At 36.6% G+C, this 27,970-nt stretch overlaps 3 protein-coding genes and 1 long non-coding RNA gene across 13 annotated transcripts in view; 2 read left to right on the top strand and 2 right to left on the bottom strand.

The window, feature by feature from the left end:
• Positions 1–46: 46 nt before the first annotated feature.
• On the top strand, positions 47–7,120 carry LOC114937778 (uncharacterized). 2 transcript variants are annotated; one of them, XM_029311397.2, is made up of 5 exons: positions 47–957; positions 1,218–1,798; positions 1,885–2,427; positions 2,585–5,047; positions 5,262–7,120. In XM_029311397.2, the coding sequence occupies exons 1-5, from the start codon at positions 131–133 to the stop codon at positions 5,426–5,428; spliced, it is 4,581 nt and encodes a 1,526-aa protein (XP_029167230.1). In that variant the 5' UTR covers positions 47–130; the 3' UTR covers positions 5,429–7,120. The 2 variants fall into 2 exon arrangements, with proteins under 2 accessions (XP_029167230.1, XP_029167229.1); XM_029311396.2 differs by having other exon boundaries at positions 5,259–7,120.
• Positions 7,121–7,165: 45 nt separating this feature from the next.
• Positions 7,166–8,174, bottom strand: LOC114937839 (uncharacterized). The gene is made up of 2 exons (XR_003820950.2): positions 8,009–8,174; positions 7,166–7,485 (listed from the first exon to the last, which is right to left on the bottom strand). It is a non-coding gene; the product is annotated as an uncharacterized LOC114937839 (long non-coding RNA).
• A 284-nt stretch (positions 8,175–8,458) lies between these two features.
• On the top strand, positions 8,459–21,366 carry yps (Y-box binding protein ypsilon schachtel). Of its 4 annotated transcripts, none has more exons than XM_029311502.2 (7): positions 8,459–8,639; positions 10,456–10,519; positions 13,878–13,911; positions 14,008–14,269; positions 14,360–14,664; positions 16,630–16,692; positions 17,063–21,366. In XM_029311502.2, the coding sequence occupies exons 1-7, from the start codon at positions 8,579–8,581 to the stop codon at positions 17,105–17,107; spliced, it is 834 nt and encodes a 277-aa protein (XP_029167335.1). In that variant the 5' UTR covers positions 8,459–8,578; the 3' UTR covers positions 17,108–21,366. The 4 variants fall into 4 exon arrangements, with proteins under 4 accessions (XP_029167335.1, XP_029167334.1, XP_029167337.1 ...); XM_029311501.2 differs by having other exon boundaries at positions 14,360–14,670; XM_029311504.2 differs by lacking the exon at positions 16,630–16,692.
• Positions 21,367–22,575: 1,209 nt separating this feature from the next.
• The window catches only part of LOC114937764 (protein-lysine N-methyltransferase SMYD4), a 140,025-nt gene continuing 134,630 nt past the window's right edge, over positions 22,576–27,970 (bottom strand). For all 6 annotated transcript variants that reach the window (XM_029311369.2, XM_085486112.1, XM_029311365.2 and 3 more), the window contains 2 exons: positions 26,524–26,739; positions 22,576–25,017 (listed from right to left, as the gene is read on the bottom strand). In XM_029311369.2, coding sequence (XP_029167202.1) covers positions 24,708–25,017; positions 26,524–26,739 — 526 coding nt within the window. In that variant the 3' untranslated portion in view covers positions 22,576–24,707. The remainder of the gene's footprint in view (positions 25,018–26,523; positions 26,740–27,970) is intronic.

Below are 27,970 nucleotides of genomic sequence, written 5' to 3'. Positions count from 1 at the left end.
ATGGGCTCGCGCGCGCACGATATCGATTTATATCGATGATCTCATCGCCAGCGGGCGCAAGTTCCGCGAGGATTGCGGTGAATGTGCTCTTTTCAAACATGGGGAGGTTATCTTTTTGAAGCGGAGTACTATGTGGGACCTCGGTAACCGGGCTGCCGTGGTGTTGATAAGCGTGACGTGCGGGTGCGTGCTGCTCTACAACGCCTGGGGCGCGGTCCTCGCGCTCGCGCTCACCCTCCTGCTGGTGGTCTACGCCTGCTACTCGTTGCTCGCGAACGACAGCCTGGTGTCGCCGCGCGCGTACCAGATCCTCGTCCACCTGAGCGAGGCGGCGCGCGACCTCGTCGCCGCCAGCCGCGTCCTCTACGCCCACGGTGAAGGACAAGTGCGTAAGCTCGGCCAGGGTGCGAGTCGTTATTACCGCGAACATTTCCCGTTCAGGATGTCCAGCAAGAGACGCACGAGCGCTTATCAGTTGAGCAGCGAGCCGTGCGTCAAGCCTCGCGGAGACTCCTCGACGCCGACGTCCAGGTTCGGCTCGATCGATCAATTGAGCCCGATCCCGCGCATTCCTTACCGTCCGCACGGCGATGACAAGCTCGCGGTGGACGGCAGGTTCTACGACGTCGGTGACAGCGATCGCTCGTCGCAGCAGCAGTTCGGAACTGCCAAGCACACTTCCACGCCGGTGCTCGAACCTGGGGACAGAGAGGGGACTTTTAGGAACGGCGACGTTGATCCTGATTTACGCCGGATTTCCTCGAAGAAGATCTCTTCTATGAATACTCAGGCTTACGGATTGAGCTATAGTGAGAATGTCACCCAGTTCAGTCCGGAGGGCTCTCCTTGGGGTGTGAGTATCAGTCCTGCGATGCGTCCCAGACCAGCGGGTATCAAAACTGTCCAGACTGTCGCTGGACCATTGTTAGCATCGACAAGATACAATATTGATCCAAAGTAAGTGTTGATTTCATTTAGTTGTGTTATTTCTTATTTGCAAAGTGTATATCATACTTTTATTTTGTTACTTCTCTGTAAATGATCCTAATAAGATTGTGACAAATTTCTATATATTTGTATTAAGCAATGTTTTATATTTAGAATTATTATAAATTTATTCAATTTAGTCATGTCTTGTTTGCGAGATGTATATATTTTAATTTTATCTTTCTATAAATGATCGTAATAAGATTACTATACACATCTTTCTGTTTAAGGGTGTACACGGATGTAACATCACCAGGTCTTACAACGAGACTCACCAAGTACGCTACGGAAGCAAAGAGTAAATTAATCCATCAATCTCAGTATGGCACTGGACAGTTTCCGAAAGTTAATCTTTATGCGAGTCCAATTCCTTTGTTGAATGCGAAATCTACAAAGATGAGAATGCCTGTGACAGTTAGGGTAGCAGCACCAGATGTGGCAAAGTATTCTCCACCGGAAAGGCAAAAGATTCTGTCTAATATTTGTCATACAGAGAACAGGTCACCTACAAGTGTCGTCCAGGTCTTAAAGGAGATATCATTAAAACGACACGCATCAACGGATGATGTCAGTTTTGATGTTGCTAAGAAGCAAAAAACAGACAGTTTCTTCAACGAGGAAAGAGAATTGATCCTGGAAGAAAACAAGCAGAAACGTGGGAGAGACGAATCATCCAAATCGGAAGAGGATTTTTCTCCTCAGAGCAAATCTGCCAGACCTATAAAACGTACGAAAACACAGTCCTGTTACGATATCTTGAATTCACTGAGTTCCAGTATGAATGTTCCCACTGGCGTTAAAAGAAAAGCAGGTAAGTATTAAATTTTATCTATTAATTAGATATCAGTAATTTTTATATTCAACACAGATTAATTTTTTATTAATATTCTTTCACAGTTGATTTCTCACGTAGTGGGACACCCGATTTCGAAAAGCATTTCAAGTCATTGGAAAGTTCACGTCCCAGTAATACCGCATTGCAAACTCAAAATTTAGATACAAGTCATGCAGATAAAGCTGAACTTAAGGAAATATATTCGAAAAATGTCGACACACTTAATTCTAATAAAATGGAAGAATTTCCTCTGATGAAGGGGATATTGAAGTCATCTAGAGAATTAAAAAGCAACTTAAATAAAGCAGTATCAGTAGTGACTCACAAAGCTACAAAAAAGGCTGCCACCGAAACTAACGATGCAAAATCTGTTCCTCCGTCAAAATCCTATCAAAGTTCTGTCAAATTGACAGAAAAGCTATTTATGAGAGCCGAACCGGAACGTAACGAACAGTTGAAGTCGCTCGTAGAAGAACCAAGTAACATAAAAGTTAAATTTGCAACGGATAATGTGGAAGAGATAAAGAGGGAGGACATACGAAATATGAGACGAACTAATATGAAGGCCAGACTTCAAAGTATGTTTGATGCAATATCGGGAAAAGGTAAATAAATAATATTACACATCAAAGTACATTCTATAAATCATAAATAATTTCTTATGCACGTAACAAGTGCTTATCATTCATTTTGCTTCTAAGATTTCCTTTCTGCTTCTTCTCCCCATTATCTCATATTACAACTTCTTATTTGTGCTTTTAGCGGAGAACAAAATTAATCCGGATGTTGTTATTCAAGCGGACGATATTAATGCGACAATTACGCCACCAGTCACGTGTTCAGTCATTTGTGCGACCCTCAATTCTTCGACGACCACGACCAACATCAACACTACACCACTATCCACCGCGGCTATTGTTCCAAGTGGTTTCTCTTCGTCGAGTTTCGACGCGAAACTCGGCACAAAACCAGCTATAATTTTCAGCTCACCGAATGTTAAACCGAATACTACATCGAGTACTGCACCGAATACTACATCGAATATTGCACCGAATATTTCACCGAATATTTCACCGAATATTACACCGAATACTACAGTACAATCGAGCATGCCGTCGATAAGTATTCCCGAAACAAAAGGAACAACCGATCAAGCGAAAGTTATACCACTTATGCCCGTGATTGTGAATACGGAATCTTTACAAAAAACTGTCACTTCGACTCCAAGTACAGCACCAACTTTCGCCTTCAGCAAACCGAAAACAACAGTTACAACGTCGAGTACATTGCCGAACTTTGGTACTACTAGTTTATCCAACAGCAGTACTTTTGCGCTATCTACTGCTACTACACCAACATCTTCGTCAACGGCTATTAATTTCCTACCGGTCGATAAAACGCCATCGAGCTCGGCATTCGCATCTGTAAATCCTAGCGCTGCAACAAACGTGAATATCAAGACGAATAACATTATTACTACAAGTGCAACCGTTAGCTTATCCACCGCAATCAATACTACTACACAGGCTAGTCCTACCTTCACTTTTGGTAGCAGCAAATCATTTTCATCTCCGGTTACGATTGCTCAAACTATAACGTCAAGTTTATCGTCTCCTGGGATGATGATATTGCCGGTTAAAACAACTTCAAAATCAGTCGGTGCCACCACATCCAGTTTTAACAGTACTGCAAGCAGCACGTTGAATAATCCTGCAACAACAATATCTACGGCTCCACCTTTATTCGCTTTCGGAAGCAACAGTTCGGCTGTTTCGCAACTTCCAAAGTCGAATACCTTCACGTTCGGTCAATCTGATGGTAACATTCAGTCGAAAGTGAACTCCTTCGGAAGTCCCTCGGGCGGCCAGACGACATCATTGTCGCAAGTTACGACTCAATCTTTTAATTTTACATCTAATATTTTGGCGACGACCACCGCAAGTAACTCATTTACGAATACCACGGATACCACGTCGTTAGCAACGACGATACCCGGATTATCGAATACACCTGCGTTCTCGCTCACGTCCACCACTTCCTCGACGTCTGCTTCATCTACCAACAAATCTTTGTTCACCTTTGGCTCTTCCAACACTTCAAATGCGACGTCTACAGCTGCGGTTCTACCAGTTGCAACCACCAGCAATGCAAGTAATTTCGGCGTGATGAAAAATAACGCTGTTCTCGCGTTTGGCGCGTCTACCACGAGCATCACTCCGCAATTTAGCACGTCTACAATCGCCGTCCCACAATTCGGCGTGTCCACTACGTCCATCTTCGCCACTACGTCGAATACGACGACGAGCACAAATATCTTCGGCTCGACGAGCAATAATAGTCAGTCATTTTTTGGAACTGCAGCTACGGTACCGGGAACTACTGGCATATTCAACAGCCCGACGACCACGGTGCCTTCGATCTTCGTAACGACGACCAGCACTGCGCCTTCGTCAAGTAGTACGATTAGTTCCGGTTTGTTCGCCAGTGCTAACGCCAATTTGACTTCAACCACCACAGCACCTTTGATGTTTGGTAGCAACACGCCGATTTTCGGACAGACCAAGTCACCGTCTTTCGGCACAACAGGCGGCATGTTCAGCAGCACGACATCACCATTATTCAGTGCAACCACGCAAGCTGGCACGACCGCGTCCACATTTAATATCGGAAATGTCTCCACTGGTACAATCACCCCCGGCTTCGACAGCACGAGCAACACGACGCCCGCATTTGGAACATCAAGCGTAGGAACAGCGCAGGTAGCACCGGGTTTCGGTGGTACGACTAATATATTCGGTTCGACCGATAAGAACACATCGGTACCCATATTCGGGACGAATTCCACGCCTGTTGGTGCCGCGACCTTCGGCCCCTCTGCGACAACGAGCACCTTCGGCACGCAAAATCCTTCGAGCCTCACGTTTGGGTCCGCAGGAAGTGGCGGCATCACGTTCGGTGATAACAAATCTCCATTCGCAACATCCGCGACTACGACGGGCTTTGCTGGCACATCTACGTCGCCTTCGATTCCCGCCTTCGGGACCAACAACGCTAATAGTGCGAGCAATAACACAAATGCTATGTTCGTCTTTGGAAGCAATCAGAAAGATGGGCAGCAGAACACTGGATTCCCCTTCGGTAGTTCCAATTTCAACGCTGGAAATAATAATTCGGCGGCCGCATCGTCTGCTCCGTTCCAATTTGGATCTACAGCTCCTAAATCAGGTATAAAGTAATTTTCGAATAAATTATTTTATTACTAATATAATTATCTAAACACCATTGAATTTATATGTGGCGAATTAAATTTCAGATACAAGACGAAAATCATGAATTCTTGTGAAATATTATTTTTGATTATATAATGTCATGTTCTTCTTTCGAACATTTTGACTCAATTATATGTTGCAAATACTGTCACTTTTTTTATTTTCAGCAGCACCAGGATTTAATTTTACCGCACCACAGTCAACGGCTCCTGCGCTTAATTTCGGAACACCAACAGCACCTTCGACCTTCAACCCTTCCACGCCTGGTATGTTCAACATCGGAAGTGGATCCACCGCACCGCGATCTAGGACAATTCGAACACGAAAACCAAGATGATGGAGAATGTAAACGTCGCTCATTTGAGTGCATATTTTTGTTTGAAATATATATTTGGAGTGTTTATTTAATTATAATTTTTTAATTTCGTGTGCGTATGAAACATAAAACTAATGCGCATATCGCATTCGATATTTAATAAATTTGATAAATCATATGACACAAAAAATTATATATTGTGAAGATAATAAGTAATAAGTGGTTCGTTGCCGCATTTTATAAAGTATGTTCGGTGACGGGATTGCTAAATGTCTCTACTCTGTACATATATAAGTATATATATATATAATAAGTACATACATTGGGTGTTTTGTCTAATTTAAATCTAAAATTTTCTTTATTTCAAATATGGAAAAATGAGTAAGAAAGAAATTAGTTCAAAAAGGTATATACGATTAATAAATTTTTGTATTTAAATTTTTTATTATTTCTTTTTTATGTAATAGTACCTTCATATAAAATTCTTAAAGATTCATATCTTTATGATTTTATATTTTTTATATACTCTAGTATAAGATATAAAATGTCTATATATATATATATATATATATATATATATATATATATATATATATATGTATTATATACCTATATACATATAAAAGATATAAGATATGTATATATCCATATATATGTGTGTTTATCACATACATAAAAAAATGTTCTTTTTTACGAAATATTAGTTTTTTCGAATTATAGTTTCTCTGCTTTATATACTCATTCTTCCATATTATTAAATCAATTTGATGAGAATATCCATCAAATATAGATAAAACAAACCCATATGTATAGTAACATCTAATGTTTTAGCTCAGTCTAATTATTAGAAAGAAATTACATAAATTTTACAAAGAGTGCTTCAAATTCACACAATAGTTTGTGCTCACAATGGTATTACACAATGTAATGCAACATATGATTCAAAAGTTCAACGTACAAGTTTATTTATCTGTACATTTGTAATTAAGGAATAATGAAACAATTGTGTAGACAAGTTTTTGTCTTTGCAGATCATAACCTGCGGAAAAATTTTAGTCGTAACATAGTAAATGATCACAACATAGTAAAAATGTTTCACTGTGATTGGTCGATTTATTTAAGGCCTTACAGATACGACTGAAACTTTTTTACATGTCATGGCCTCTTTTATGATTTTAATAGATAACAGATTAATAGAATTTATGATTATGCTAATTTATCATTATAATTTTCTTTTTCTATGTTTATATCAGTTTACATCTTAAGTTCCATCGACAGATATTTTTTTCTGAATATATGTAACTCATAACTGGTACATACGATATTCTTATTATTTTCACGTACATTAACATATATATATATATGCGTTCATTTTGTCGTTCCTGAGTGTATAACACTTCTTATTTTATAGAAAGTTTTGTATCATTACAAGCTGTGCATATCGAATATCTCTTAAAAAAATATAAGTTTTGATCTAAGTAATAGAAAGTTAGCAACACACATCTATCTTGCCTTCCCAATTTTTGTTACTGTGTCACTTTAAAATGAGTTAAAATTGTGTGTAAGCAAATGTTCTTCCATTTATGTGAGAAAGATAATATTTAATGCGAGTATGATAATATTTAAATTAAAGTTCAACGAGGATAAAACAAGTATGTATGGCGGAAACTTTTTGTATAAAAAATTAGAATAAAATATAAATTATATTTATTATTTATGACAGATTTGATCACCAGTTCAATAATGACTATTAATGTGTAATACTTATATATGTTTTTATTTCATTCTAATAATGCATTTTTTGCATGAATTTCTTTGTAATATCATTATCATAATCAACATGTAGATATATTATTAATATTATGTGTTCTTATATACATTTTATAACGCAGGATAAATATATTATTGCAACTATATATGTAGCAAAAGCGTATAATTGAATAGAATTGTGAATATATATTCGTCACGACGTTATTTCCATAATTTTCGAAGGAAGAGATGGTGATCCACCACAAAGTCCTTGAAGTCAGGATGGCCAGGTAAGGGTTCTCTAATCTCTATCTGGTCATTCTTGTTACCTTTAATAAATAAAAATATAGGTCTAATGAAAAAAATATCCGCGTTTACTTCATTTATAATTATAGTGTAATAAAATATTAAGATATAAAATTTGAATAAAATATGGTACGAGAAATAATATAATTTGATTTTAGAAAATATCTTAAATTAGATTTCTTTATAGCAATAATATTCTTTTTTTATTATCATCAAGGTGATGAAATTTCGAGATACGTAATCTAAGAATTTTAAGTGATACATGTTATTCTTTGTACACAATTCTTACAACATATAGTTTTGATGTGTATGTTATATTTTTTTTACTATAATTATATAATATATATGAAGAATCATATTCTCTCTTATATCAAACATAATGTATATACGTTATTTAAGAAGAGCATAAGTTTATTAAAGTTTTCTTTTCATTTCTATTTTCTTTATTTTTCAAATGGATGTCTTTTTAAACCCATAACAAAAACAAGATTCTATAAATTAGAAAGTTTTCTTTTGAGTTGTCTCTATTTTTCAAAATTGTTTTACCTGCCACAGCAGGACCCAGCAGGATCCATCCTTTTTCTTTGTATGAAAAATATAAAAATTCCTTTTTTTACAATTGTCTTAAAGTTTCTTTTCGTGCCTATATCCATATTCCGTCCAAATACTTTATAAACGTCACATTTTTCATTCTCTTCCCAAACAAATATTTCCCTACCTGCATTTTCTCTTTTTATTGTCTGTTTTCCATTTATCCTTTAAGACGGAAAACAATTCAGAGGTCATAGGGCTCGAAAATCGCAAGGACACGGGAGGGAGATTCGTTAAATTTGAAGCTTGAAAATGGTCCCGCGCAAGCGCGGCTCGCTTCGGTGTCGCTCGGCGGCGCTCGAGTCTCGCCGTGACAGCTCGGCGCGCGCGATTGGCCGGCGCGGCGTCCGCTCGGTGGGAGCCGGCCAATCAGGCGGCGCCTTACAGAGCGCTCACGGTGTTTACCCGGTCGCTTGGAAGCAGTGGAAGCACGTCCATTGCTGGCGGTGCAGAGTTAACATCATTACTGGAGAATAGGTAACATCAAGGAACGGACGTTATCGCGTCTAACTCCACCTTAACACCATGGGTGAGACAGAAAAGCAGCCGGAACCACCTAAGGCTGTCCAGCAGAAGATGGTCATCGGTAAGTGCCCGCCGTTTATCATTCCGGTCGCGCGCCGCGAATTTTCCGCAACCCGAAAAATCGCCGCGTTCCTCCGCCCGTAATGGCGTCCGCGCGACTCGCGGCGTTCTCCGTCCGGGGCCATGTGGCCGGCGAGTGGAAATCGCGCCAAACTTCCCTCGAGCTTCCTTTCCCGAGTCCGTTCCTCGCGCCGAGAACGTGGCGGTCGACTCCGCGCCGTCGTCCATTTCCCATCAGCTGATACGCGAATTTCGTCTCTTTCGCGCGAGGAGGATCTCCTCTTCATGGAGACCTTCCGGTCGACCATCGATTTTTGCCCCGACCGACGTCGCGTCGTTCGTCTCTCTCTCTTTCTCTCTCGCTCTCTTTCTCCTTATAACCTGAAAATCGTCGAAAACGACGACGAGGAGCTTCTCCGCGGCGAGAGATCCGTCCGCGAGATTATCGATCTTTTTTCTCGCGCGCGCGAATCTGAGATATCCGGTGTCCCGCGCGCGCTCTCTCTCTTTCTCTCTCCACGTTTTCGTTATGTAAGCGCGTCGCGACCGCGTGCTTCTTGGAGCGAATTGCAATTGCGACGCGGAACTCGCCGGATGATCGATCTCCCCGAGAATTTTTTGGAGAATTTTGTTGGCGCTATTTCCGAAAGTTTCGATGTATGCCGATAGAAATTCCTTCGCCGAGAAACATTCTATTGTGTGTGTATCACTCTTTGTTTCTTGGAACGAAAATATTGGTGAAGGTTAAATTTGGTCCGGGAAATTGGCTCGAAAATTCCTTCTACTTTTAATCGAGCGAATACTGCTTATTTGCAAAAATTTTTTATTCTATTTTTTTCAAGAATTTATATTTAAAAAATGATTAAAGATTTTATATATATATATATATATATATATATATATATATATATATATGTATATATATGTATTGCTAAAAATGGATATATTCATATTAGAATTGTCGTATCAATTTCATGTTTCTCGTTAAATGTAAGAATTTCAGCGAATGTGTGAATAAAATTATTCTCATTTTCGATCCGAGGAATTTCATGGATACAATCGCGTTGGATCTATCGTTGTGATACTAATTTCGACCTTTGTTTGGGTTACACTGCTTCAAGGTCGCGTGTAACTGTTATTAAGATAGTCTTATCGTATTTTCGCCAAGAAGCAAGATCAAGCTATATGTATTATTATATATGTAGATAATAATAAAATGATAATAATACATGCATATTACTTTTAAACAAAATTCATTTTTATGGTAAATTTTTTAAGTTTAAACAGCTCTTTTCTACTTTTTAAATTTCTAGAAACAAATTAACTTAAAAATTTAGGAAAAAGTGTTTTTAAGAATTATTATTTTTGTCTCAACCCACAGTTTTTAAGAATTATTATTTTTGTCTCAACTAAATATTTTATCTAATTTTTTCTACTATCTTTTTAATGCGTTGTTCTCAGAAATATTAGTCACCATATTATAAAAATATATGTCGTTATATTTCGATTTTGAACGGTGACGAATAAATACGTGATAAATTCTTTCTGTTAAGCGTTATTTTCTTCTTCAAGGTCGCTTTCACATTTTAATAATACTAAGTATAGATGATATCTCTGACTCATTTTCTTTTTTAGTGCTTTAAATATTTGAATAATTTTTCTTATAGTCTAATTTCTTTTTTATTTCTAATTTATATGTTATATAATACGGTGCATGAAATGTTGTGTATAAAAATATTTCAAAAAGTTTAACGAAAATTATAAATTATAAATTACATGAAATTATATATTTGAATCATACTTTTTTTTTATTTCAGCAAACAAAGTGACAGGAACCGTAAAATGGTTCAACGTCAAAAGTGGATACGGGTTCATCAATAGGTCAGTAATAATTTTATCTATTTTATCTTACAATTTTTTGTTCTATTTGTTTTTATTACTTGCAACATTCCTCATTTTATGCAACACTAACAAGGAAAACACTTATATCCATTCGTTTGTGTGGGCGTCTCACCTAAGGATTAGTCATATACTAATTAATATTCAAACACTCATTTTGCTCCACCTTCCATGGAAATTTCTTAAGAATGCATACACGTCGTAAATATCTGATTCTCTTTCGCTGTTTTATTTTTTTTTGTCCGTGAAATTGTATGTCCATAGAATTAAATATTTTCTCTCATTCAAATGGCGCGTTTACCGAATAAATCTTGCGATTTGCATCATGCGTTAAATTATTCAGGAAGAATAAATTAACTGGTTGATGCTTACGATTATTTCTTGGGAAAACTTTAGCCCACGTGTTAAATCTACTGCTAGCTGCGTCTGTAACATTTATATATAAATGAGTCGGGTCAGTCGTTGATAACTTGACGTGTATTTTTTTAGTCAATATTTTGCAGCAAGATAGAAAAATATTTCTTTAACAGATAGACTTATTTAACATTTATCAATTCACAAAGTATCATTTTTCAAACATATATTTTCTTTCTTAATGAACTAGACTTCTTTCTTAATACAGAATTCCATTCTTATCAACAATATCGAATGTGTACTGTTTTTTAATTTTAATTTTCTTATTACATTCAGAAATTGAGAAACTCGTCAGTGTAGTATATACATATACGTATATGTGAAATAATTCACTATATTGATTCTCGTTTTAATTATTTCATATCGCGTCTCCGCGCTGCGAATGTAAAATTCAGAACGTGAGACTTTCACAAGACTGATAACGATTTTAGCGGATGTGGGGAAACAGTGATCTCTAATATTAGGAAAATCATTTCTCTCTCTCTTTCTCAGCTACAGGTTCGACCTGCAACCTCGACCTGGCACTCTGCCGTACGGAAAATAGACGCTTCATTCGGCACGTGTACGGGCTGTAGAGTCGGTTTCTCGCCGCGCGCTATTTCGAGGTCCTTCTATTCATCTGGCCGAGGGCCAGAAAATTTTCGCGCATGCTCGTAGAGGCGAAGCTGTTTTACCGCGTATTGCACACGCGGAACTTTGCGCGCAGACAATGACGTCTTCCGGCTGTCTCGCGATACACTGTAAAAAAAATATGGGAAACCATATATGTAATATATAACTAAATGTAAAATTGCACAGGAAATAATGAAAATATATATACATTTTTATTATTTATCATATAATTTTGTTATGTAATGTATGACTTTTTTACATATGTAATATATTATACATGTAAACAATTACATTGTACGTACATTACAAAATTACAAAATATATGTGTACATATATACAATTATATATGTAATATATTACATATGTAATTGTATATAATTTTTGTAATTTTATACATTATTACATATTGTAATATATTACATATTTTTTTACAGTGTAGAAAAAATGACGTCGGAACGATTCATAACAAGAAATTCTCGTGTAGATTCTTTTAAATTCTTTTAGGTACTTTACATTCTTTTTTCATGCCAGGGAGTGGGAAACAGTTTCGCCTTTTTTTTTTTTTTCCTTTTTGAGGTACAAATGCTTTTACCTGCTTGCACTCTCTCGAATACGAATTTTATCAACATTGACGGTAACGGGTCGTAAAATTTTAAAAACGGTCAATACAACTATTTAGAAACACAGAATTGTATTTTAGTCGATTGTCAGTTGTCCTTGTTTCTTTTGAAAAAATAAAATAGTTCGACCTTTTTTTTGTTTGTACATAATAAAGAAGGGTATAGTGTATTGTGAATATTTCTAAAGAATATTTCTAAAAGCTATATTTTATTCACAGTGAGAATTCAATCTGTATATCTTAATTTTTTTTTTATTTAATGTATTTCGCTTACTCAAAATTCATGAGAACTTGTTTTTTCACAGAGATATCACATACCAAAATAATTATATAAAAAATGTACAATTTGATTACATAAAATTATTTTAAATTCGTTATATAAGAAGAAGCTACATTTTACGGTGTCTAATTACAATTGAGATTAGAAGCGAACGTGTTTCAGTCTTATGCGAAAATTCATTGAATTCAAATAATCGAAGATTCATTGAAAGTTAATAAGCTTTACTAAAACGACGCGAATCCATTGTTCATTCGTCGTGTTCATCTCGAATTCGATGAACTTCGACTACCACAATGGAAGAGCAACGTTCCGTCTCGATACCCATTGGATGATATCCATATTCGTTATCGATCCATGTTCTGGGACGTACATCAAAATTCGGCAATATAGATACTACTTGATATAGACTAGGAAAATGCAAACTTTAAATATTTAATTAATACGATAAATTAAAATATTAATCATACTATACGTATAATAAAACAAATATTTATTTAGACACAAGAGTATTGCTTTTAATTTTTGACAATTTTAAATCCACAAGAGAGAATATATTTTTTCGTAAAGAAAAAAAAATGCGCGACATTTGGAATTTTTATTTGAAAATATCGATTTCCATTAATTCGGTGATTGGGAAAAAAAAACTCTGAACATTTGATTTGCGATCTTCGTGTTCTCCATACTTGATTCACCTTTTGCTAATCGCGCGCAAACGAAGAGAGGCAGAGGGATGTCTAGTTGTAGCAGATGGTGTTTGTGTATGGGTTTGTGTATTTCTCTCTTTACTCTGTGTGCAGACCGCGGGGTTCGACGACCTTTCAACTCTCTATGCTTTGCTACGCAGCTTCATGGATTCCGATTACGTCCGCAACGCTCGCGAATTCATGCGTAGGACATACATATTCGCAATGCGTGGGGTGTATCACGTACAATGCGTGAAACTTTGTAGGGAATGCGAACACGTGTGTTGATACAATTAAATCAAATTTCCATTATACGCTGCGATACGTGCACAAAAAAACAGATGGACGTGATTATTTCGCTTTTCAACGATTTAATAAAGTTCCTGGGGTTTTTTACACAAATATAAATTGCAAACGAATTGGAAATTTAAAATTAAAATTCTTTGAAACGTAGCGTTGCGATTTTTCGCTGTTATTAATTACGGAGAGAGATTAGAAAAAATAATTATATTTTTTAATATATATATATATATATATATATATATATATATATATTAAAAAATATAATTATTTTTTATATATATATATTATATATATATATATAATTTAAAATTATTTAAAGAAATTAACTGACTTTTGTATAAATATTTCGGATAATCAATCTTAATTATCATAAAAATATAATTATATCGATTGTTTTTTTTAATACAATTGCTCGTTTGATTGTTTCAGGAATGACACTAAGGAGGATGTGTTCGTCCATCAGGTAAGCTTTTCACATTTCATATTACGTGATATATTGAATATATTTAATTTTCAAGCTCTCGCCGGTGTACTAAAATGTGTACGTATGTAATTGCAGTCGGCCATCGTCAAGAACAACCCGCGGAAGGCTGTGCGTAGCGTCGGAGATGGCGAGGTCGTCGAATTCGACGTCGTCATCGGCGAGAAAGGGCACGAAGCTGCTAACGTCACCGGCCCAGCAGGTGAAGCAGTGAAGGGCTCGCCTTACGCCGCGGACAAGCGTCGTGGATATCGCGGTATCCATTGGGTATATCCAAGACGTGGCAACGGCCGACCTCAAAATCGTAGACCACGCGAAGGCCAGGAGGGTTACGATCAAGGTAAACGCCGGGTCACTTTTATTCCAATTATACTTTCGTTTATCTATCGAGAATTGTTAAGAATAACTTATTCTCTTGGATATAAATTAGGTGAGGGAAAGAGCGGTGATGACGCGAATGCTCCTGAGGGCCAAGCACCGCAGCAACAGCGTCGTTATAGGTTGCGGCGTCATTATGATGGTTATTATCGCGGAGGACGGCGTTCTGGTCCCGCACAGCAAGGAGAGAACACCGGCGATGGTGGTGAACAAGTGGAAGGAAACGGCGAGGGTAACGTACCGCCGCGCGGTGGAGGTCGTGGACGTGGCGGTCCGTCACGGCGTTACTTCCGCCGTAATTTCCGCGGAGGAAGAGGTGGTGGTCCACCACGACGTCCTCGCAGCCAGGATGGCCAGGTAAGGGTTAGTATCTCTAACTCTGTCTAATTGGTCATTCGAGCTATTTTTATTAAATCAAAATTAATTATTCACGGTTCTCTTTTTTTCTTTTTTATTTACAATTAGTGTAAACATATTTAAAGATATATATAATTTAAATAAAAAAATAATACGTAAAATGATATATTTTAATTTCGAAAAATATCGTATATTTGAATTAGAATTTCTTTGTAGCAGCAACATTCTTTATTATCGTCAAGGCGATAAAATTCCGAGATATGCGATCTCGGAATTTTTAGGTGATATACTCTCTGTACACATCTCTTATCTGCAACCTATTTAAATTAGTTTTGGTGTATGTTATAATTTCTATTACACACTAATCACATTTCACAACAGGATTCACTATATCCTCAGTTGCTTACGCCTATAAACGGCATTGTCCTTTTCTCATCTTTCTCCCACAGCAGTGCTGTGTATGATTACATGAAATCAATGGACTTGTAAATGGACGCGTATTTATTTCAATTTTTAGTTCAGATAATAAACAGAGTTACACAAGTTTGAACTTAGTTGTTTAAATTTGCACGGTATAATATCCTTATTATCGTAAAAAAAAGAAATTTTGTAAAAAAAATATACCTATACAAGAACATTGAGTTTGCTTAGATGCACTTTTTCTTTTTTGAAAAAATTATGTTTATATATTTAGCAAGGATATATAGAAATTCTGTAATCTTCCTCCCCTTGTGTCATAGACGATGCATTATTCACGCACGGAGTATGTGTTCTGCGCTGTTTATTAACCATTTCTGTTCCACGTTTTGCACTTTGTACAAATAAAGCAGAAATATCTTAGCCACTAACTTAGACACGAATTTTCTGTAATCGTCAAAATATTCGGATATTAGCTAATAAAAATTAGATATATAAAAAGCGCTAGTTAGAGATAGGCACAGATATTAGGTATAATAAAATTATTTTTAAATTCTTCTACTTATTTGGAACGTTTCGGTCATTTTAAACCATCCTTGAAACGTTCAAAATAAATATAGAGGAATTTAAAAATAATTCTATTGCAGTTAATATCTGCGCTTGGCTGTCACCAGTACTTCTTATATCGTGTTTTGTACTTTTATATCACAGCATTTTCGATCTATTATTTTAATGAGATATATATTATAAAAAAATTAGGTGACCGACGACGGCGAGGCTATTAGCGAGAATATCGATAATTCGCGAAGGAATCCACGACCGCGTTACAGACGACGATTAATACGACGACCTCGTACAACTTCGAGCCAACAGACAAACAGACTTGAGAACTTGCCATCCTCGGGCACAAACCGCAAGTCTCCAAATCCCACCTCTTCCTCTGTGACTTCCCTTCGATCAGTCATCGATATTCCTCCTGAATCCTATGATAACTCCACCAAGGTATTATTGGTTCTTCTCTTTCCTACTCAAGACAGTACAACTCGCGTCAACACATTTTATATCTGTCCACGCCTAATCCATAGAATTTCATGAATTACAATCGAACGCTTGCTTTTTACGGAAATCTATGCACATCATCAACATTATTTTATAATTAATTTCATCTATATGTTACATTTATAAATATTCATTTCTATATCAACGCTTGACATTTATTTTTTTTCTTCCATGTGCATTCGACAAGACACTCTAACACGAATCAAAAGTTCTTACACATACATACACATATGTACATATAAAAGTCGTACGAGGTCGTATATAGTTATACATATACAATAGATATATAAGATTATATATGTATGTGTATATATAACTCTGCGCGAAATATTGAAACATTAATGAATCCTAGTAGTTGCAAGCTTTTATTTCCATTCGACATTTACGAGAGCTTTTAATGATGAAACTCTGAACGCAATCTATCGACGAATACAGAGCGGTAGCGCTTAGCACACACTGTTTGCACGTGTCTTTTTGTACTCTTTTCAGTCGGAGCAGAAGTCGGATGCACCTAAAGATTCAGATGCACCTGCCGCGGCCCCTGCTCCACAGGTAACGGCGCTTTATATTCTCTTCTTTTCTCGATCTTGCAGGAGAGCTCGTCTCGGTTATCGCAGTTCTTACGCACTTACACTTTCAAGCATTAGGTGTGATCGACAAAGTAGACGTTAAGATTTATTTTTCTTCCGCTGTTTCTCAACACTTTCTTACTTTTTGTTCTCGTTACCTTCCAGAGAGACTTTGCATTTTTTTCTTTCTTACGCAGCATCGTAAAAGAGATGTACCGAAGGCAAAGACATATATATATATTTTGGTTTTTTTTTTTGGCACGCGTTGCATAATTATATACTATCGTCGTAATATATTGTTCTTGCAACTTTTCCACATTTAATTAATGTTCGACGTATGTCTATATTTTCAGGAGAGCCAACCAGTGCAAAACACCACCACGGAAAGTACCGCTTAACCGAGAAAGAGTAAACGCGCTGCTACCATAAGAAGAACTACTTTTAATATATAACACCAACACCCGTTATACACACAACAACAACAATATCAACAACAATTATAAAACAATTGCAAAAAAAATCCAAAAAAACTAAAAAGAAAAAAAAATATAAGAAATCAACAAACACTACTCCACACTCTCGCAAATTACAATTAAGATATGTATGAAAATCCAAGAATGCGTCGATTAGAGGAAGCGTGCGGCGAAACAAAATTCAGCCTTCAAGTAAAACTTTTGTTTTTTTTTTGTACTTTGTGAAATTTCACGCACGGCGGATAATAACGGCGAAGAAACGATGGAGAGGCGAAGAAGAAATTGTTCGCCTCTCTAAACGGATTCTTTTATTTAATAATCGAATAATTAAACCGCGTAAGGATTACGACGTTGTACGACGGTTAATTAATAATAAAAATCCATAGAGCGCAGAGCAGCAGAGAGAAGAGTAAAGCAATTACGGAGTACAGAGCGATGAATTCGAGCGCGACAAGAGAGATATATATATACATATACTTGTTTTTTTTTTGTTTTTTGTGTATTTCTTGTTATATTACTTCTGATTTTTCTCCGGTAAAACGCATTATAAATCGTTTCATGTGCGATATATTTGAGTTTATTGCTATATATTTCCGCGAGTTTTCTTCACTTTTCGGCGACTTTTTCATCCAAAGAAAAATCGATTGATATTGAATGGAGTAGCACTTGAGAATTTTTTGTCTGTCTCGAAATCATTGTTTAATTTCAACTCATATATATCTGAAAATTAACTACCGTTATTGCTTTCGCTCTTTTGGTTGCAATTTTACCTTGCGTTGATCAATAAGCGTGTAGCGTATAAATATAGTACAATTTTGAGGTACGCGCCTCAAATATGATGATGTGGTTGTGTCGAGTCCAAATTTTCTTATACTTTACAAGCGATTTGTTACATATAGAAACGATTATTGTAATAGCATTTATCTTGGCCATATTTTTTATAATTATCAATACTAGCCCCTGGCGGGTTCCGCGGTGTACAATTAATTAGCGATTATTGTTATTTTGACTTTACGCATTATTGATTAATCGCGAATTAGGACGCGGAAGTTTGTGAGATTCCGTCTACTCTGAAATTCATTCAGATTCGATAATGTAAAGGATAATGTAGAATTAATAAGGAGAATAGTGATAGGACTTCTCCTAGGACAGAAGTATATCTGCATCATTGATGTTATTAGTCTTCTTCTTGGTTCTATTATGATTTACATTGGACAATCAATGTAATTGCACTTCTCAGCGACGTTCGCAATCTGAAAAAGATACCCGATAAAATCTCACAAACCTCCGCGTTCGTTCGGAACGTGTGTAAATCGTCCGGTTGTTTCTGAAACCGACATTCGATCGACTATCTGCACCGGGCAAGTCGTTTTTTAATTAAACCAACTGAACGTTTGCATGCGGCAATCGACTCGATTTGACTTTTCGAAACAAGAGCCGGGCGTATCACACACATCGGCTCGATTGACAATACGAATAACGTAGACTGTCATGGGAGTACGAGAGAGAGAGAGAGAGAAAGAGAGAGAATTAAGAGAGAGAGAAAACGTACTTTATATAATTTTGCATGAAACTAATTTTTAAAATTTTAGTTTGTAGTATCGTCGACGGGATAATAAAAGAAATATATACGTCTACTTTCTGTACAAAAAAAAGAAAAAACAAGAAAATTATCTTTATAATTTGGCGAAATTTTTTAATAAATTCGTATTTCTTTTCCAATTCAAACTCTATATCCAGACGACACACGTCTGCGAGATATCACGGAAATGTGGGAGAAGAAGAATAATCTTCTAAATATTTCTCGTGTCGTTTGGGTGTAGCTTGCAGATATTACATGGTGTTATTGTTTCCGTCGTCTGTGCTCGTCGCTCAAAAAACGATCAGTATTGCACAAGATATATTTGCGACTGAAATGATCTCGAATATAAATATAATATTGGAATTTGAATGCATTATATAGCGTACGTAAAAAAAAATATATATATATACACAGAATATACATATTTTCGCATTATGAAAAAATGTATTAACGTGGTTTATAATTGAAAGATAAATTAGTATTCAAAATATTGTTCGCGAATATATTTTGTCCAGTACTTCCACTCTGACACGCGGTAGTTTCTCATCCTGCCTAGGCGCCAGCTGATTAATTCCAAGATAATATCCTATGAATCGCGATGATCGTTTTTAATTGTTTCATTATCCTATATCGTATCCCGTTTGTGAAGTAGCGCTTTTGTCTGGCCGCAACCCAAAGTGTGTCTTCGTAAAATTGCATAATATCTCTGTTTGTGTAGCAAAAAATCGGAAAGATCGAGAAATTGGTACTTGAGAAACGTCAAACATCCGATTGATTTAGTCTAAGCGAAGCGCTTTAAAGGAGTAATGAGACGAGAAGAAGGTGTGTGTGCGTGAGTGTGGTGCCAAGTGGAGAGAGATAAACGCGCGGTTACGTTACGCAGATGTGCGCGTTATTTATACTTTTACAAGCGTAGAAAAAAAAATATATATATATATAAGCAATCGATCGAGAGAAAATCGATCCGCGCCGATGGTCGCCGAAAATTCTTTTTTTTTATTCGATTCTGTAAGAAAGAACCCAGCGGACACGAGATGTTATCAACGTATACGTGGCTCTCGCGTTTCCCGCTTTTCTATTAAATTGCAATCCGCGTCCGTTGGGACAAAATCGTGGCGACTCTTCGGGCCGCGTTGTTTAACGTAATCACCCTCTGTTGTCTAACGTAACCGCGCGTTCCCACGAAAAAAACACACGGTAGAAAGAAATAAAACAAAAAAAGAAACAACAAAAGAATCCACACAAGAGAGACCGGCCTCTCGAGACAGCAGAGAAGAGGCACGAAACAAGCAAAAACTTCAAGCAAGCCCGCCGAACGGGCGCGCGATTGTAACTGCAAAAAAAGAACAATGCATGTGTTAACAGTGAATATCAGAGTTAAAGCGATAAAAGTCGTAAAGCCAAAAGAAAAAAAAGAAAGAATAACGACGAGAATCCAGCAGTTAAACTTAAACGCGGTAAAAAAAAAAACGGTACCTAAGATAGTAACCGAGATCTCTCGCACAGTTTGTGCTTCGTCCTTCGGATTATCTGTCGTCAAGTTTTTGGCACCAAGTCGATCGCGACCGGTCATGAAACGCATTATTCCCCGCAAAAGTTCAGAGAGAAAGAGAAAGATAGACGGGTTTTACGATCGGGAAAGTTTCGCGGGGAAAATTCGATACGCGGTCCATTAGTTCCCGAAAGTATAAAAGCGCGGAATTTTGTAACGCAATCTCCATAAGCCGGTTCTTCGTACGTCGAATACTTTTCCTCAGAGATGCATATAGCGATTCTCGAAATGATTTAACGTACGACGATCCGTAAATATGCAAATTGCTTCTGGCTGAGCGAAAATTTACGGTTCCCCGAGTGCATTCGCGAATTAATAATCGTGTTGTCGCAAAGTTTCGCGATTGTCATTGGCGATTGTCCCTTTCGGTTCTCTCCACTCGTCGAAAAAAAAAAAAAAAAAAAGAAGAGCCCAAGTTACCGCCTATTGAGAAAAGATAACGAAAAATGCATCCTTCCAGGAAGAAATTTTTGGGAGACAAGGGAAGCCTGACACTTGCGCGTCCCTTTTCGCTCGAAATTTCCGTCATTTCGTGCATTCGCGTCGCGTGTCTACCGAAGAAAATAATCGCAATAAAAGGGGGTATCACGTCGCGACAGTCAATTAGATCCGATTCGGGTTTCACGCGAGTAAAAGGCGATACTAAAGTGATATATATATATATATATATATCACAACACAAGAAAGACGGCGACGTGGACGAAAAATAGAAAAGGTAAAAAACAGGGAGAAAAGAACCGAAATCCCGATCGAGGAGACGTTCAACTTTCGAGAGACAAAGAAAAAGAAAAAAAAAGAAGAGAAAATCTATCAAAAGACCTCGACGAACGTCGGGCGCGACGCCGTCGTCGTCGTCGTCCGAGCGTGTCCCGAGTATTATAACAGTCGTCCGTCGACTGTCCTTGCCCCCACACACAATGAATTTTGTACCGAAACGTGAAAGCTCTAAATGCTAATTTCGTACACGGAATTTAATTTTTTCACGAGAAACATGTGCATTATAAAAAATAAATCTACCAAAAAAATTGCAAAAGTCTAATGAAACCAAAACGTGCGTTCTGTTTTATATACATATACATCTCACTTCCTCGTTCATTCCCTACGTTTTCTCGTCTCCCATCAAATTTAAACAAATCTAGAGAACAATCAAATTATTATCGCAAATATATTAACGAAGAATTTATAATTTTATTTAACGAGTATATATAATTGAGTTGAATGGAAGCCAATAAAAAAAAAAAAAAAAACAGTTTTTAATTAAATTAATGATCGAAATGTGTGTAAATATTTTGATAAATTTTATCCAATTATCCGTATCAATTTATCTCTTTTTTTATGAAAGTCCGACCATTTACAGGATATTTAGATAGAAGCGGTACGATCTAAATATTGTCAATTTGCTATACCGAATATAAATCAAATATTTAATCTTTGCTATTTATCTTCCGCTTTGAGGGGTGGAATTTCTGAGGTAATGCAATTGGTGAGTCTCCTCTCTCGGCGGACTTGTACGAACGTACATTTCATATACGCATAATTTCACGCGACGAAGTTGATCGGAGCCGAGCGAGAGAGAGAAATTATAGGTATAATGCATTCCCGTCATGGAGAATTTCCAATAATACCGGCATTACGGCGGCACTTAATCACCTTTCGCGAGGTATATAAATTAATTTTCCGTCCTAGCGTTAATCTCTCGTACAGCAACGATCAGCAGTAAACCGTACCTGGCACCATAATTGACACAACGAGGATTCGGTCCCGATATTACAGATTCATCATTATGAATTATAAATTACACGGATCGCGCGCTCGAATATCTATAGTTTAACGATACGTTTAAATTTTGCATTTCACGGCAGCGAAACGCATTACCTAGGGAGATACTCGTGCGCTTTTGATATCGGGAACTTGCTTTTAAACTTGCAGAAACTTTTCGCGTTAAACTTGCAGCTTTTCCACCGGAAAATCTTTACATCGACATTCGGGATAGACGCGCCGAAGAATACTTAATTACTGGACTGCAAGGACTGGAATCCAAATTTTTCGCTAAATAAACAAATATTTTTATCTTGCATAATTGTCGGAAAATTAACAGACTATACTTTCGAGCGTTGCTATTCTTAAAAATATACATAGTTCGTAGTTAAAGCTAAATTAAAAGTGCATATTAATCTGATTTACATTATCAGTGAATAAATCATTAACTTTGAAAATTCATTGATTTATAGTCGCAGTAGAATTAAATATAGCGTACGGTCAGATTTGAAATATATATATATATATATTCAGTATATTTTATATTTATATGCATAACGAGAACACATAAAAATATTTTTAAAATTTAAAATCGCTAGTGCATGTAGTATATTTTCGGCATATTGCGCAGTGCATTCTTGAAAATAACAGCTTAAAACGTGTCGCTATAAGGCGGCCAGTACAATTTCTCTTTTCTGTCAAACGTTGAAAGAGGAACTGGTTGTGTTCGGATTTGAACCCTTCAATCCGAATATATGATACAATACGTGAACAAATCATCGTGTAAATCCTCGGTTTTTGTATACACTTTTGCCACATGCGATGGTAAATATACCAGTCTATCACGAAAGCGTCGTCTGCATTTCTCAAAGAAGGAAAAAATCATTATTTTACTTCCTTCAGTTGAAAGAAAAAACTCATCATTTATTTTATAATATAATCTATCATAAGTATAATCTTTTTATTTTTTGTTTCTTTTTCTTTTTTCTATTAATCCTTATATATTTGTATATGTATATGTATTTTTTTTTACTTCTCTTTATAAGCTATTGTTTGTACTAGAGGGACTTTTCCCGTTTACATAAATAAATAAATAAATAAATAAATATACATTTTTATATACACAATTGTTTAAAGTGGCGTGTGACAGGATCTTTAAACGAACGTTAAGATTGGCAGAATTCCATGCTCTTGAAGAAGAACGTAGGGAAAAACCGTGTATGACTTATCGGGAACTCCCAACCGTATGTTTTCACAGATAGAGATACGATACATCGCTCGCACATACATACATACATATATATATATATACACACATACGGCGAAGGCAATCAAGAGAGATCTCAAATGAACCGATTGATTGCCCGCGCTCTGTGTGCAGGCGAAATTAAAAAAGTTGACTTCCAGGTCGACGCCTCGGTAAACGCCTCGGCCTCTAATTTCCCGATATCGATACCTAACTCGCGCACAGTTGATTCGTGCTCGCAATATCAATTATCGCCTATTTGTGTCTTGTGTATATCAATGCCGAGGAGGCGAGCGGCCAAAGGTAAAGATTGCATGTATGTATGTATGTAAAGATGTATGCATGTATGCGCACGTATAATAACGCGTGCAAATTATACGACTTTACGGGCGCGACGTGACGTCGTTCGCGCAGCGAGCTGAATCTTTTTATTCTATTTCCCCTATGGGGAGTTTTATTGCGTTACTTGGAACCGGGCGATTTTATACAGGCAATAAGGATAACGTTCCTCTCGCGCCAAGTCTGATCCGAATGGTCGCAATCTGAGAAAAAAAAAGCTATCAAGAATCAAATGCCACGTATGTATCATGTGTATATCAAACTGTCCTCGACTAGTTGAATTGATAATAAAATATTGTTGAATTTGATTGATTTTAATATTTTCAGAGTAAAATATCATTTCAACTTTCAATTGGCAAAATTGAGTCATTATATAAATTGACACGAAAATTGTTACAACAAAGGACTGGTTTTGATTCAGTAGATCATAAGATTCAACATATGAGAAAACCAGCTGATTTGATCGAAATTTAATATTTCATCTAGGATTTCATATAAATTAGAAACCCCGCACTAATCCTGTATAAAATTGAATCTTGATAAAATTTATTGCTTTTCTCATATGTTGTAGTTTTTGAACGAAACGTGTAATAAGCTCAAAGCTAAATAATAGATAATTACTGATTTACAACCCAGTCAAGCACGAAAAACTCGAGCTTTGCGAATTGTTTGACCGGCTGTAACTCAGTAATTGTCCATTATTTATTTTTGCAGCTATTACATCTTTTGTTCAGCAGGCCATAAATTACAACGTATAAAAAAAGCCACATATAAAAAAAATGATTTAATCAAAATCCATTTGTAATGTAATATAATTACTACAGGGATACTTTTTGTCTGAAAAATGATTGAGACTATTAGCCGAATATATGTCTTTACACAAAATATCACAATGTGCTACGAGTAAATTGTTCCGACCACAGGGTGCCTGTACGCTAAGGGATTACAAACACCCTCGTCCTTTATTCGAAGGACACGCTCGCTGCCACGCGGTCACCCAGCTTTCTTCTTCTTCTTCTCCTCTTCTTCTTCTTCTTCTTTTTTTTCTTCAAAGCACCGCTGGTCTCCAAGTATTCCCGCGGTCAATCAGACAGGAGCTTAAAGCAATTTCGGCCAGGTGTGTGTCCCGATGCGGTGGACAGGCGATTTGGTGAAATCTCTTCAAGGCGGCGCGCAGCGTCTCGATCGCTTCATCGACCCTCTCGTCCTCCATGCTGGCCAATCCGCGGGTGTAGAGCGTCTCGCACTCTTGCAGACACGCGAGTCGCTCCTCCAAGCAGATCTTCTTCCGACAACCCGGGCATTTTATCGGTTGCTGCGCTCGCGAATGCAGTCTGCTGCATCCTGCCGTAGGACACCTCGGGGAAAAACAGAGAATATTTAGCAATTTTCATCCCGTTCAAGATTTTTCGTTACGGGAATATGAATAAAAGTTGGAAAATTAGAGTACTACAGTAGTTGATGTCAGAAAGTTTGGGATATCATTTTTACTGACTTTCTCTCTCTTACACGCAGGATGTTCTAACAATAAGTGCTATCCGGATTTTTTTCAACGTCAAATTTTCTCAATCAGAGTTATTACAATTTTTGTATCTTTGTATATTTTTGTAATTAACCCTTAGTCCCGACGGTTCTTTTCGGCACCTTTAATCCCGATTCATGGGTCGTTTGCGTTTTTGCGTTATTTGGATCAGTAAAAACGCTTTAAAAAGTCTGAAGAAATTCATGGAGCTTCTTGCAACCTTCAACTTGAAGTCCCAATCATAATATTTCGATAAAAATTATTTTTTTTTATATAGTTTGTTATTAAGAAATGGAGGTGCCTAAAAAAAATCACTTGTTCGTTTGGGTCGCAAACGACCCATGAGTCGGGACTAAGGGTTAAGCCAACGAGTTGAAATAAAATAAAAAGCTTATTCGAAATTTACAAAAGAACAGCATGTTTTGTTATTTGGCTAAATTTGGAGGTATAATCAAGGATAAAATGTCGAATTAAAAAGACCCCAAAAACCTAACAACGTCCTAACGAGTATTAAATCGCTCTTCTCTAAAACCAGACATTAGGGTGAAACTATGCGTTTAAAAGACTTTAGCGTGATGACGAAATAATTACTTATAATGGAACTTTTGTTCGGCGGGATAAACTGATGTTTTCAAAGAGCAGTCTCGTGGTTTATTTCTCCGAAAGAGAAATGTCGTCGGCGCACATATACAGACACGCGTTCGCTGTTGTTGTTGACGTAAAAGACGTGAAAAGATTAAACGTAATGGCTAGTACTACTATCAGAAAATTACCGCGAAACTGATGAAAGCACCTGGTCGTGTCGTCGGAGTTGGTATAAGAATCTTACGACCATCAACGAACACAGAAGTACCTTTGACGACAGGAGCATCCTTATGGCACCGACGTTTCGTCCCTTTGAGACGCTCACCTCGTCGGGACTTGCGGTTTTTAACGACCTCGAGAAACATCTGCTCTCTTTCTCTTTCTCTATTTCGATCGCTCATTATTCTTACCACGCGACATTCCTATACTCTTATTACGTTATTTGCAATTTTGACGTTTCTTTATTTTTATTTAGAATTCAAGTAATTACGTAATTTAAGTCTCTCGGATAGATAACGCGAAGGAATTAATGTTAATTAAGAGCCGCGATATACAACACGCGTTAAAGACGTGGGTAATAAATTATCCTGCTTTATTTCCGATCGATATTACTTTGCTAATCCGTCGTTAAAGATAGAAACACGTACGCAGTTGGAAACTTGGGGAAGGAGTATACCGATAATATCTTTCATTTAATTAAGTCAAATTACTCCCCGTTCATGCGTGATGACGTGATGGGGAATTTAAACAGACTTACCTCAACCTGACGGAATCGTTCGTCAGATTCTCAAAGTGCGGCCAGTCCTCTTGGCAGGCCCTGCATGTGCATCGAAACCAATACCTTCCCCAAAGTGTCCTTTGACGCTGGGCAAGCGTCATCTTCGTGAATATCGGCCCGTAGTTTTCGGCAATAACGTCGCCGGCCCGTAAACCGCGAACTGCCCTTATTACTATATGTCGTCCGACGAAATATCTGCGATCCGACAGAAAGAAAATTCCTCTCTCGTTAATTAATGCACGTTAATATGATAATGTGAATTAATATTAATATAGTATTGGAAGAATTTTATAAGAGTTTCTATTAATCTTTAATTTTAAATGATGCGCTGAAGAAGGTTGAAAAAGGCAACCGAAACGTTCGAATTTATTTCTGTCTAATATTTTTATGTTATAAATCTTTTTCCACAAATAAATATTAATGAAAGAACTTAATTAGCTCTTATTGCTTTTATATATATATATATATATTAATTTTTAAAGAGCTGTTACAAATTATATTAATTTTATAAGAGTTTCTTTCTGATTATATTCACCGCAACAACAAATATTAATAATGTACATAATACATTTTATTATGTGCGTAATAAAATTAATCGAACATATTTTAGATCTTATTTTTGTGATAAAACATTAATATTTTTTATTATGATAAGTATATATTAATCAGAAAAACTCTTATAAAATTCTTCCAATACCGCATGATTTTCAAGGTAAATTCTAAGAGAATATTCTCTCTGTGCAGTAGTCGTGTTTCGATAACTGTATCAGCTAATTATAAACTAATTTGTTTTATGATGTCTTACGTAACAATATTTTATATATTTATTATATTTATTCTATTTCTAAATTACATTTTTTTCGGAGGCATATAAAGCACCGAGAGAATTTTTTCTTAGAATTTACCCTGAATATCATTAGTGGAAGAATTTCTCTGATTAATATTTTTACCACAATAAAAGATATTAATATCTATAACAATATGATATAAAATATGCTCGATTAATTTTATTATGTATACATATATTAATATTTCTTATTGTGGTAAATATTAATTATGTAGAAAAACTCTTATAAAATTCTTCCAATATCATATTGTCCCATAATTATCATGATTTTCAGGATAAATATTAAGAGAGAATTTTCTCTCTGTGTTATACTCTGATTTTTTTCGCATTTTATCTGTCAGTTAAATGTTAGACACACGCGTGTTCGCATCAAATTAAAAGTGGTTATCCGAAGGGGGAAAGTTTATTATCAAGTACGGAACTTGATAAATCGAAAAAGAGGGACGGGACGACGCAATTACTTCGCCATGAAATAATAATCGTAATCATCACAATAGCTCCGGCGACGTTAATAACGTGAACAGTAACAATTTCCGTGCACCGAATAACGCAGACGAGTTTGTGACATTACCGAATAAT

This window comes from Nylanderia fulva, unplaced genomic scaffold (genome assembly GCF_048542155.1).
Source record: "Nylanderia fulva isolate GAGA-0341 unplaced genomic scaffold, ASM4854215v1 Scaffold4, whole genome shotgun sequence".
In the NCBI taxonomy this organism is placed as follows: domain Eukaryota; kingdom Metazoa; phylum Arthropoda; class Insecta; order Hymenoptera; family Formicidae; genus Nylanderia; species Nylanderia fulva.
This window is presented reverse-complemented; position numbering and strand designations above follow the sequence as displayed.

Coding starts and splice junctions, on each gene's coding strand:
- yps (XM_029311501.2), top strand. CDS start 8,579: ATGGGTGAGACAGAAAAGCAGCCGGAACCACCTAAGGCTGTCCAGCAG. Junction 8,640..10,455: donor CCAGCAGAAGATGGTCATCG/GTAAGTGCCCGC, acceptor TTTTTATTTCAG/CAAACAAAGTGACAGGAACC. Junction 13,912..14,007: donor AGGATGTGTTCGTCCATCAG/GTAAGCTTTTCA, acceptor ATGTAATTGCAG/TCGGCCATCGTCAAGAACAA.
- LOC114937778 (XM_029311396.2), top strand. CDS start 131: ATGTGGGACCTCGGTAACCGGGCTGCCGTGGTGTTGATAAGCGTGACG. Junction 2,428..2,584: donor TGATGCAATATCGGGAAAAG/GTAAATAAATAA, acceptor TTGTGCTTTTAG/CGGAGAACAAAATTAATCCG. Junction 5,048..5,258: donor ATCTACAGCTCCTAAATCAG/GTATAAAGTAAT, acceptor TTTTATTTTCAG/CAGCACCAGGATTTAATTTT.